Here is a 12,947-nt window from a genome sequence, read left to right as displayed (position 1 = left end):
CCTAGTGCAGTCCTGGCACGGCAAGCATTTGGGGAGTGAACTGGTAAATGAGAGTTCTCTGTCTTTTTCTGTTTCTGTTGGTCTGTCTGTCTGACTCTCTCTCTCTGTAACTTTTCAATTAAAAAAAAAAAAACTCATTTAGCTTTCACCGTAGTTTGTGCCAAGAGTCTTAAGTGAACAGCTCAGGCTGGCTGGTTTTTTATATGCTTCACTGGGCAACTTGATGAAAAATACATAAAACCATTACAAGTTCAGAGTTTTCCCATGACCTGGAAAAAGTTATTATTTATTCTTTCTGGGAGCTATTTTTAATTTAATAATAAACAGTGTTTATAAATAAATTGAGGATACAGCAGTGAAGGAGAAATACTCTGGGTCAAATGTGAGATTTTTTTAAAAAAGTAATAAAAGGTTACTTAAAAAAACTATGAAAGTGTAATTAACATTTGAGCATGTGGTGGGCATTTGGTGCAGCTGTGCAGGTGCCTGAAGCTCATTGGAGCGCTGAATCACATAGGTTTATGTAACAGCTCTGCTTCCATTTCTACCTTCCTGCTAAGTGCTCTCTGGGAGGAAGCAGGTGTCATTCAAATATTGGGTCCCTGTCATTCATGTTGGAGATCCAGACTGAGTTCCTGACTTCTGGACTTGACCTAGTGGAACTCTAATTATTGGGACATGAAGCAGCAGACGGAGCATTGATAGATAGATAGATAGATAGATAGATAGATAAATAGATACAGACAGAAAGATATGTCTTTCAAATAAAAGGAAATAAATCATACATTTAAAAAATTTTTACTTTAGTGCAAAACATTTTGCGATCCAGGTATGTTTTCATAGCACATTTGCCCTGACATTTTTGAAGAGAACTTGTGCACATGTATTTCAATAATTTTGTATTCAATCTTCTACAAACTTTTTGGAGCACCTTTTTAGACACACACACACTTACGGTAATGAAGTGCTGTGCTGGATATGTGAAGTGAATATGTGTCCCTTTTATTAAGCTTGGAGCACAGTCTGACTTGTCTGCATTTTCATAGAAGTTTTATTCCTAAACTGCATCTTGGAGTCACAGCAGTTTGTTTACTGCTATGACTTACTTGATGTTGAATCCTTGGTAGACCTGCAATTATTGTACTCATCTATGAAAAAGTGCTACCTGTTTTATCCTAAACTGTGTAATGCTTACATTTTCTGCGCAGTGTTTTGATTAAAAACCTAGAGTACCTGTACAGAAGACCATGATAGTGGTTCATTCATTATAGTAAAATTTACCCAGGAAAAAACCCTCACCATGTGCCAGTGTGCCTAGCACCACGTTCATCAGCTTTCAGCAGGACATAGCACAGACTTCCAACACTCAAGGTACTGACAAGTATTGAAAAAACTCCTGGGGCCACCATGGTGGCTCAACAGGCTAATCCTCTACCTGCAAGCACCAACATTCCATATGGGCACCAGCTTACATCTGTGCTGGGATCCGAAGCCAGGAGCCAGTAGCTTCCTCCGGGTCTTCCACGCAGGTGCAGAGTCCAAGGCTTTCGGCCATCCTCAATTGCTTTCCCAAACCACAAGCAGGGAGCTGGAAGGGAAGAGGAGCAGCCAGCGCCCATATGGGATCCTGACACTTTGAAATATGAGGATTTAGCCACTGAGCCATTGTGACAGGCCTCCAATTTCTTCCCTTCCTTCCTTCCTCCCTTTTTTCCTTCCTTCCTTTCTTGCTTCCTTTCTCCCTCCCTTTCTTTCTCTTTCTTCTTCTTTTTTTCTTTCTAGCAGATTAAAGAGTCTACTTAGTACTTAAAAATTAATTATCTATCATCAAGCTTGAATGGATTTGGACTGGGGCTTTTTTTTAAGCCTTAAGAGGGTAAGGGAGACTCAAGAAAGGGCACAGAAGTGGGAAATATTCTTAGCAATTATGCTTTTGGCTCCTGACCTTGAGTAGGAACTACTTTTATTAGCAATGAATGGACAGGACCATTATGACTGGGGCAGTTCTTAGAAAATTTGAGCAGCAATTGAACAAAATACAAGTAGATTCATTACCAGGATGCTAAAGAAATGCAAAGTATGGCCATGCCTAGAGGGTATGTCTTGTGATCATCATTCCTATCGCTCAACAAATATTCTAATAAATGAATATTCAACTATTAAGAGGTATTCTGTATCCTGAGGTGTTATGAATCCAATTTGCTGTCTTAAAGGGATATTTTCTCTGAAATTTTCATCACTTCAACATTTCTTAAAAACAAGTGAAAATGGCAGGAAATATACAAGCAGCAAATCAGAAGATGCATCACTTGTTTTGCTTAGTTTCTTTTAAAAGGGTAGATCTGCACTTTATAAAGCTCTATAAGCAGAAAGCACCAATTTTATAGGTGTGTAAATTTAGAGTTCTTGGTACAAGAAGACATCATGGACAGTGTCAAAGATTATTGCTCTATTCGCAAATCTCTAAAGTGACAGAACCTTTTGGCAAAATTTATGGCAAGCTTGTCTTGTTGAAATACAATGTTTCTACAAATCCTACGAAAGTGCTATGAATAAGACTGTAAATCACTTGGCTAGCTTGAGTAATGGGACTTTCATTTCATGAAGTCATGCCAAGAAGCCGAGAGGCTTTCATTGATATTGAATCTTCTGTAATATTTAACACCTATCCAGCCAAAAAAGACAAATTTTGATACTGACTGAAAATATTTTTAACACATTTTTTTTCCTGAAAGGAAAATAAATAGCAATCCATGGTGTTAAGTCTCATGATTTCAAGAGGTTTATTAGTCACCAGCATGGAAAACAAAATTAGAAGCAATAAAAACATAAAATATAACTATATTCACCGGATCAGTTCAGATATATGTTATGTTTAGGTTTATCAATAATAACAACTGTTCTAGTGGGGGGATAATGCTGCCTGCCTCTTTCTGGACAACTTGTGTCTCTGGTTTGAAACTGCTTGACAAAAGAGAAAAGAGCTCCTTTGAATGTTCTTTTCTTCTCCTTTCCAATTATATCCAAATATTCTCACAGGGAAATGTCAGAGAATCTGATGGCTAACTAATTGCATTAAAATTCCAATCACAGGCCAGTCCCATCGGGGGAGGGGGAAGAGTATACCTGTTCCATTAAAGCTAACGTTTGCATAACCCAGTAAAATCAGTGAAGTGGTCACTGCCTGGAGGCAGTAGCTCTGTGTATACTTGCTCATACACCTGACAATAGTCTAGCCCTGGACTTTTACATGTGTTAAGTGTTACCAGTCTTTTGCTTCTGATAATGTCAAAAATTTAAAAGAAAAAAAAGAATTGTTTGAGTATAAATAGAATTAGGATAAAAGCAAAAGTAAACCCAGAACCCCAAATGTTTATAATCTACTCAGGCCCTACAGGCACTGGCTAGTCATTTTATTTATAACCCACTTGCTTTTTACAAAGGATGTACTGCACTCAATACCACAGCACATGATAAATAAAAATGGGAATGAAGCAAAGCGACACAGGAGGAAAGGGTGCAGAAGTAGGGTGGTTGAAATCCATACCTTGTGGCTTTGAACCAGTGTCTGAGATTCTCAGTTCAGAGGACCAGGCTGTTCATGAAGGTTTCCTGTGCTTTAAATCACATGATGTAGAAGGGTTGGGAGCCTGCAGCAACCCTGGGACCCTGGGAGAAGCTATCTAAGAGGTGTGGGAAGGGCTCCCAGCTCAGGGCGATGGGCGAGATGTGCATTCCCTAGTTTGTTGGTGAATTTTAAATTCCGCCATGAAAAACGAGGAAGTAATAGGGGTGGCTGCAACAGAGGGTAGAGTACAGAGAAAGCAGTTAGCAACTGTAGACCAAGAAGTCAACAAATTCATCATGTACAGCATACAAGAGGCAAACGCCCTAACTCATCACCTATCAATGATGCTCATTTGCTTTGTGTCCAATAAGTAAATACTCCACAGCTGCCTATTAAATGAATTAGCAAGTGACAGCCACTGCCCAGGCATTCTTGCCCCTCTATTTGCTCATGCTAACATGCAGCTGCTCCCAGGAATTCTGCCTCCAGCTCTCTTCTTTTCAGTGCTATGTGTTGTCCCTAAATGGCCTCATACACTTCTGTGCCTGTGACTGCCCTGGTGTGCTTGCCCTATCCCTCAAGTACCCATCGCCAACTGGACACCATCAGCTGCCCACTAGCGCCTCAGTCTTTGTATCTCTAGACTGACCATATCTTCTCTCTCTGAAGTGCTTCTCATATCTTCTCTCTCTGAAGTGCTTCTTCACCTGCATTTCAGCCCACATGGCAACATTTACTTAATTGTTCAGCCAAAACTTTGAATGCTTCTCAGGCTCTTTTTCCTCAGACACCAAAGTACCAAGTCCTATGTATTCTGCCTCCTTAAAGCATCTCATTGTTCTCTAGCCAACACCTCCAAGGATGCGCTCAATTAAAACTAACCATGGACATCCAAGTGTCTTCATAGTGAAGGCCTAAGTACTGAATACAGTGGAGCAGACCTTAAAGATCTACCTTGGTTTATCTCTCACTCCTACCTGGTGGAAAAGGTCCTTCACCACTCCATGCTTACCTCTTCCCACTTCACTGGGTGATGCGGCTTACAGGTGTCCAGATGAGCCATGTGCTTCTCACATGCAAGATTCTTCCCTTACTGTTTTGATTGGTCTCCCTCTCCTACCTCCTACTGATCCATAATCCAGAATACCATCATTTATTATTTGATTCTGACTTCTGCTGATCTTATTTTAGTATTTTTAGTTGGTGTTGGCTTGTCCAGGAACTTTCCTGAAACCCTGCCTTCACCTTCCATCCTGGCTCTTATCTGAATTAGGTGCCCTCCTGTGTGTTGGCCTACTTGTATGGGATTCATCTCTCATTACATCATCAATTGAATCCCAGCGGAAAAGGAGGGCATGCTTACATATGGATGACTGAAGAAGGAGTGGGCGAGGTGCAGGGGTGCCATCAGAGGTAGGGCAAGAACCCTGGTTGGTGACAGCTCCAACCTTGGCCTGCAAGAAGCAGCAATACAGAGAAGAAGAAGAAGGAGAAGAAGAAGAAGAGGAAGAAGAAGAAAAAGAAGAAGGAGGAGGAGGATGAGAGGAAGAAGAAGAAGAGGAGGAAGAGGAAAAGGAGAGAGATAAAAAACTAGAGTGAGAAAAATCATGTAGAAGAGCAATAGTTTAGACTTGCAGAAGGAAAGCAGGGGAACAGCCACTCTGGCCTCACCCTCGTTCCTTCTTCTTAATCTCCTGCCTGTCCACTTCATGGTTCAAGCTGACCAGCAGCCAGAGGACAAGGATCAAGTTAAAATAATCTCACAGCTTGGTCTCCTGACCTTGGAGGTGGAGAAGGCTAGCAGATTGAGCTAGAGGAACAAATGGATTAGACTTGGCACACTCACATGTCTGTTCATCAGCGTCCCTCATCAGACTGATGGCATGAGAATGAAGACTGCCTCTTTCACATGTGCAAGGCTAGCATCTAACAGTACTAGACACTCATGGGGGCTTGTGGATTGAACCGATGAATTTGACACATTTGGCGTTCTTGGAAGATTGTGTTCTTTGAGCTCGTCACGTGCTTTCTGGAGTCCACATTAAGGCCAGGAACAGAGGGCTTTACAATTTCCATTGTCTGATATAAGGAAATGTCATGTAATCAGAACACTCAGCACACAGGACTGGGAGGAATTGAAACAGTCATGTGACTGCCTTTTTGCAAGGCACTCAGATGCAAAATGGACAGCATCTTTAATAGTGAAGCCACAGGGACAGGCATTCTGCATTGGACCATTTAAAATATTAGCCCTTAGTAAAACCAAAGCCATACCAATAAAAAGGAGCCTAGGGGGCATGTGTTTAGCCCAGTGCATCTCATACACAATGACCGAGTTTGATTTGCAGCTCCTGATTCTAGCTCCCTGCTAGAATGGAAACCCTGTAAGGTAGCCAGGAAGGCTTGAGTTAATTGATTTGAGAGCTGGAATGGATTGCTAGCACTCAGCTTTATGCCAGTCCAGTTGTGAGTATTTAAACAGTGAACCAGCAGATGCGAGCTACAAAAACAAAACATACCCAGAAGAAAATCCAAAAAACAAATCCATAAACCAAAACTCAAAAACTCACAGGTACTTAGTGATTATTAATTAAAAAAAAAAAAGGTACATTAAGGGTGAATTGAACCAGTAGGGTCTACTTCTAGTGATCTGAGAACACTTGTCAACGACAAAAAAAAAAGTTAAATCTTAGACTTCAAATCTAATCCCTTAAGCCGTCATCTAGTGAGATCTGCCCAGGATTTTGACCTCTCTGATCAGCCGAGCAACAAAGCAATCCACTGGGAAACTCACACTGGAGGACCATGGGTCTGTTGGAGGGCAGAGACCTGGGTCCCTTCATGCCCACGTGCAGCCAAGTCCTTGCCTCCATCTTTACTTCTGAGATATGCTGGGTTTCATTTTGCTTCTATATGCTTATAATCAGTAACCCACTCCATGCAAGTCATTTACAGCTTGAATCTCATGATTTGAGAATCCTTCTCTTGGTGTCAGTTACTTGAGAGATGTCCCTAGGAGCCGTTTGGCAGGAAACCTGGGAGAAAACCAAGATTCTGATCTGTTTTATAGCCCCATTCCATGCATCATCTCTTCAGCAGGAAGCACATGGAAGTACGAATCATTGCCTCCCTCTTTCGCAGGTGCTGAAACTGAGAATGTAAGAATGCTGCATGTACAGCAGAAATCACAAAGATTTAGCAAGAGAATAATTTAGTTGGTCTGAAACCAGTGGTATATGTTAGATTTTATTAACTTTTAACTTTCTTATAAATTAAACTATTGCTCAGAAGCAAACCATTCTAAAGTACTGACCTGAAACAGTAACTGTCACCTATTTTGCTTACAGAACTTGAGTAGGAAGATAAATAACAGGGTAGAAGTTGGGATGTGGGTAGAGGTTGGAATGTGGGTGGACAGCTGGCTCCCTGGGGCATGTCCTGTTCTTTGTGTGGTCTTTCTATGTTTCTTTCTGGGGAAGCCCTAGAATAACCACTGCAACTGACAGTTTTTAGTGAAGAAAGAAAAAGAGGACAAAGAGAGAGAGAGTGACCTGACTTAAAAAAAAAAAAGACTTCTTTTTTTTGGAGAGACAGATTTACAGAGAGGAGATAGAGATCTTCCACCTACTGGTTCACTCTCCAAGTGGCCACAACGATGGGAACTGAGCCAGGAACTTCTTCTGGGTGTTCCAAGTGAGTGCAGGGTTCCAAGGCTTTGGACCATCCTCTACTGCTTCCCAAGGTCAGAAGACGGGAGCTGGATGGGACAGTCAGGACACGAAATGGTGCCATATGGGATCTCGGTGCATTTAGCCAGGGAGCCATCATGCTGGGCCCTGGCTGACACCTAAGATCTAGCCTTGGGTCCAAATTTGGTGTAGGAGTTAAGATACCACTTGTTTCCAGCATTTAGTTCAAACCCCTGCTCCACTTTTGACTTGAGCTTCCTGCTAATGCACACACTGGGAGGTCGTAGTGATGGTTCGTGTCCTAGAGTTCCTGCCACTCGATGGGAGACCTAGATGGATTTTTAGGTATCTGGTGGGATGAACCAGTGGATGGCGTCTCTTTCAACTAAATGATAAAATAAATAAGAGTTAAAAACTTAAAAAGATGAACTTGGAAAGAGGTACACTGTGTCCTTTTCACCACATGTATTTAGAAGCAAATACTAGTGTCAGCGCACATTCATGGGAAGGGAATTAGATTCCACCTTTTGACTGAAGGAGTGTAAAGAACTAGAAAGGAAGAGAGAGAGCAAAAGAGGAAGAAAAAGAGAAATGAGAATGTTCCATCTGCTGGTTTGCTCCCCAAATGGCTGCAAGAGCCAGGCCTGGCTGAAGCCAGGCACTAGAAACTTCATCTAGGGCTCCCATGAGGGCTGCAGCAACTCAAGCATTTGGGCTCTCTTCCGCTGCTTTCCTAGTCACATTAGCAAGCAGCTGGACAGTAAATGGAGTAAACAGGACTTGAACACACACTCTGATGTGGAGGTGCAGGCAATCCAAGCCTTGACTTAATACCTGTGCCACAACTTCTAGGCTGGGACACATTTTTAAGTAGCCACAATTCCCCTTCCTTAAATGCTTGCCTCAGGGCCCATAGGAAGCTGGGGGTGGGTTGTAAGATACAAGATCATTCAGCTATCAGATGGTCTTATCAACATTACTGAATTCTGGGACTCCAAATCCCCCTCTTTTTCCCATTGCCTCACAAACGGGCCTGTTCAGTGAGCTAGGAAGGAGCGGGCAGCTCTAGTTAGCTTTTATTGCTTTAGAAAGCATCATTACTTCGGCAGAAGTATATATGTAAAGCAGCCACTCCCAAACACTTTTCAAATTTCTCCTGAACATCTGTTTTGGATTTTTACCCTCGGCAGATGTCTTCATCTGTATTTCTCTCAGATGAGTCACCTTTGTGCTGTTGTTATTTCTGACTACATTTCGCACCTCTTGTCATTCTTTCGTACTATTTTTCAAACCTACTGTTTCGGTTAGTGCCTTTGCATGGTCTGAAGTCTTGGGTCTCTATTTCAGGGACTGTGTACAAGGTGCGGGCCTTTAGATGGAATATTCCTGAAGATTAGAAGCTGGCACCAGGCAGGGGGGCTTTGATTTGCTTTGCCTAGTTTTTTGGAAGGTGCCCAAACCTCCAGAATTGAATTTACCTGCTGAACCACAGAGAGCTTGAACCATCCTGTTAGAGTCCGTGGAGGATTGGACACTGATGTTGCTGGGAAATCTCAAAGGGTTCAAGTTCTGCTATTCCAGGCAATAAAACACACTTCCCTTAAGGGCTTTTCTCCATTTCGAGTTTCTATCCATCTTGCATTCCCCACCTAAAAGCTTGGGTGAAGCAAATGAATATCCACTCTAAAGGCTATAGAATCTCCATAACACAAGAAACAGAACCAGAAAAAATTTTCTTTTTTCCAGACAATATTTAACACAATCTACTCCAACTAGAAAGCTACTTCCAAAATGTCATTGACAGTGAAATTTAAAAATAAGTTAATTTTAGTGTGAAAACACTGGAAAGTCACACACACAACAGGTCTTTAAAAGTTGACGTAAAATGTATATTATCATAAGCTTACACATGGATTGCAAAAATATTTTGCATCAAGGTGAGCTTATCTTTTAATTCCGTTTCCCCTGCACTTTCTGAAGTATCCACACACTCTTAACTAACATAAACATCTTCATGGCACAACTGGCATAACTTCGGATTAGCGACATTTCAAATCATGAATAGCCAATGGCGTATTGGGCAACACAAATAAACTCTCAATTCTTTGTTCCGTGGAGCCTCGGAGACCTCCAGCCTTTCTTCTCTGATTGCAAATACTCTCACCTCGGGACGCCAGCTCTAGACACCTGCTGAGAGAGGAAGCCCTTGGGGGGCGGCTCTCCCTTCCCCCCTTCATTCTTTATTCCTTCATCCTGTTTGGTTGTAAGCACAGAACCCATCCCTGTTAAGACGATCTGAAGTGATACGTTTAGGCAGCTTATCCTCCTTGTAGGCTTCTGGGAGGTAGAGATCTTTCAAAACCTGTTTTGTTCTCCGCGGTTTCCCCGAGAGAAGCTCACACACAGGTATCCTGGGACGCATGTGCTGGACCAAACAATCGCACAGGTGGGACGCCTTCGCCTGGGCTGCCGCGCGCCCTCCCTCGCCGGCGTGGGCGTGGGGCTAGTGGGTGTGTGCGGGATGTGCGCGGTAGAGCGCGCCCGCGAGCCGGGAGCGCCGAGCGCCGGGCGGGGAGGAGCAGTGAGCGGCGCGCACAACCCGCAGCGCCGGCCGCCCGGCCAGCTCCGAGGTGGGTGGGCCGCGCCGCCAGTCCGCCCGCGGGGTCCCCCATTGGCCGCCCGCAGGCCGGCCTCCTCCCGGAAGGCGGTGAGAAGCCTGGAGGTTGCCCCGGACCCCTAGAGTCCCGAGGAGCCGACGTCGGGGACATTGTTCGCGCTGCGGAGGGGAGACGGCGACCCTCGCGGCCGCGGGGTCTGGAGGCGGCGCCGGGGCGTCGGCGGTGTCTGCGCTTCCCCTTTCCCCCCACCGACTCGCTCCCTCGCTGCGTTCCCGCCGCCGCTCCGCTCGTCTGGGGCTCAGTGCCCGTGGTAGGCTTCCGACCGCGCTCCAGAGGGACACGGGGAGTCCTGGGCGCCCGGGTGAGTGGCCACGCGCGGCTTCCCGGTCCCCCAGGGCCTTGCCGCAGGTTTGGCTTTCGCTGCTGCCGTGCCGTGAGGTTTTTTGCCGGGGCAGATCCCAGAGCCACGGGGAAGGCCTAGGAGGCAGGTATTGGGGAGAGAAGTGGGGTCGCTGCTGGGAGAGCCTCCAGCCGCACGGACCGAGCCGGAACAGGTGGTGCGGGGTCGGGCCGGGTGCTTTTGTGTCGGGGCACGGGACCCGGAGCGGGCGACCGCGCCTTCCTCGGCCGCTCCCTTCCCTCCCCTGCTCCCCCGGGCGGCCACTTGCCGGGTAACGGGGAGGGAGTCGCCTGGAATGTGCCTCTGGGGACTGCCTGGCTGAGGGAAGCGGTGGGGGTGGCCGCAGAGGTGCGGGAGCCGAGAGGTGGCGCGGGGGCGCCCCGCAGCAGCATCAGGCTGCTGAGGGATGCTCGCGGCAGCGCTGCCCGGGCGAGGGCTTCATTCTTCCGCGGCGCCCCTGGAGGTGGGATTGAGGTGGGCGTGCGTGCGTGCGCGCAGAGAAAGGAGAGGCCGGTTACTTCCGGAGATGTTGCAATGGGTGCCTGCCGCCCAGCGTCGGGGGATCGGGACCCTGGTGTGGTGGCTCGGAGCATGCTGGAGCTAGAGGGGTCATCCCTGGTCCGGGTTTAACAAAGGGTGTGCCTCTCCGCCCCTCTGGGAGGGAGAGCTGAGGTGGTGGGCTGATGTCTGCTTTCTGTTCTTTTTTTTTTGGATTCTCATTTTATTACTGATACTATTTTTTTTTCTTTTCTTTTCTTTTTTAGGACTGAAGGCATGCCTGAGGGACCCCCGGAGGCGCAGGAGCAGTGGTAATGGTTCGGGCAGGGAGCTGAAGCACGCTGGGCTTTGGTGAGGCACGGCCGTTTATCATGACCGTGTTCAAGCAGGAGAACGTGGATGATTACTATGACACTGGCGAGGAACTTGGCAGGTACTAGGGGGCGCGGGAAATGCACGTTGCGCGGTCGTGGCCAGGGCCTGGGTGAAGGGCTGTGGGCAGTAAACAAATGCAGAATGACTCGGGTGTCTTCCCTTACCCTTCCAGGTGATGCTCAAATTACGGAGCAGACTTTCTCATCCAGTGAGGGTCGTGGTGGGGAGCAGAAATACACTGCCTGATCCCGGGCCGGGTGGGTGGAAGAGAGGGTGCCTCTGTGCCAGCCCTGCTGTGTCGTGTTTTGGTGGATTGGTTGGGAGTCCCGCACTAGAACAACTGTAATTGTCTGCACTAACTCTTGTCAGTCCGGTACCTGAGACAGCCAGGCCAGTTCGAAGGTTCTCCTAGCAGCTGCAGTTAGCTCTTAACTTGGGATTTCAACTGGAAGTACAACCAGCTAATGGGCTTTTGCAGTTTTTCTACCCTCTTGCTGGCTACTAATCGCTGTCTCACGAGCAGATACTTGTGGTTCCCACATGGAGACTTGCCAGCTGGTGACCTTGGGCTTGGATTTTGGAACCACTTCCAACCAGGATTTTAATTACCTGGTTGATGTGGGTGGCTGCCTTGGTTTCATTTGCAATGTTGAATTTTTAACACACTGATGAGGGTCTAATGTGGCTATCTGGATTCAGGTCACTCTTGCGTGCCTGCAGGAGCTGTGATTCTCAATGGGACATCTTTGAGTTTCTAGGAGAACAAATAATAACTTCTTGGGGGAGGATATCTTAAGAGTTGATGGTTGTTTCCTCGGAGTGCTGTACACTGTGGCCTCTGGCTTGAACAGCAAATTCAGATTTGTAACTAACAACCCACTTGGACTGGAATTGGGTTGTGGTGTATTTGCATTAGGCTAGGTAGAAGGACCTTTAAACCAGCAGAACAGTATGTATTTACTTAGTGTGTGTGTATGAAAATTTGTGTTTTTCCATGCGCACCTGGTGTGCTGATAAAAGTTTCCTTTTTCCTGGTGAAGAGAACATTTGACAACACCCACACCCTAGATTACCTAATGAGAATTACGAAAGCTGAGCATAACTCGAATTTTGGAAAGTCTGGTGGCACTGCAGAGTGAAAGCCCTGTTTTAAAAGCATCTGGTATGGACTATTCCTACGTGTGTCTAATATAGAGCCTGTGTGTAAGGGAGTCGTTTGCTTGTTGTAGTGGAGTTTTAGTAAGAAGGAAAGTTCTCAATAAATCACATTTCACCGATATATTCCGGTTTAAGGGTGTGCAGGTGAAATACGTGGTTTAACTGCGTTGAAATCACTTTGTTTCTGTGGTTTGCAGCAAGATGAGTGGGGAATTTTCCTTTGGGACTAGAGGAGGAATATATGTCAAGTCTTTGGAGTGTGGCTTGATGATATCAATTCTGTTGCAATGAGAAAGTCTAAATTAGTTGGTAACTGGTAGATTAACTGTATTGACTGTTTTTATGAGGATCTGTAATAGAACTTTGTGCTGGAAGCAAAATGCGGCCTCCTATGGCTGGCAAGGGTGATGTGTGATCTGTGTTGCGTGGGTGGGATGATGAGCGAGGTAGGTGGTTTTGCTCATTTGTCACTAGCACTTCGCTTTCTTTGATTTTGGCTCTGTGCTCATTTCTGTGTGTGATTTCTCTCCTCATTATGAAAGACTAATTGACAAATTGTTTACTAAATAATGTATGTGAGCTAGCAATTTGCAAGCAGTGCTTTCAAAAACTGGGAGTTGAGAACTTTTTGAGAATCAAAT

The 12,947-nt window shown here is 45.5% G+C and overlaps 1 protein-coding gene across 3 annotated transcripts in view; it reads left to right on the top strand.

Moving 5' to 3' along the window:
* The first annotated feature begins 9,791 nt into the window (after positions 1–9,791).
* The window catches only part of DAPK1 (death associated protein kinase 1), a 168,086-nt gene continuing 164,930 nt past the window's right edge, over positions 9,792–12,947 (top strand). The window contains exons 1-2 of one of the 3 annotated variants that reach the window (XM_058672823.1): positions 9,792–9,887; positions 11,040–11,206. In XM_058672823.1, the coding sequence (XP_058528806.1) occupies positions 11,145–11,206 (62 nt within the window). In that variant the 5' untranslated portion in view covers positions 9,792–9,887; positions 11,040–11,144. Of the gene's footprint in view, positions 10,237–10,728; positions 10,750–11,039; positions 11,207–12,947 lie in introns of those variants that run through there. The other 2 variants (XM_004581115.2, XM_058672824.1) reach the window with 2 other exon arrangements.

This window comes from Ochotona princeps, chromosome 14, assembly GCF_030435755.1.
Source record: "Ochotona princeps isolate mOchPri1 chromosome 14, mOchPri1.hap1, whole genome shotgun sequence".
NCBI classification, from domain to species: Eukaryota; Metazoa; Chordata; class Mammalia; order Lagomorpha; family Ochotonidae; genus Ochotona; species Ochotona princeps.
This window is presented reverse-complemented; position numbering and strand designations above follow the sequence as displayed.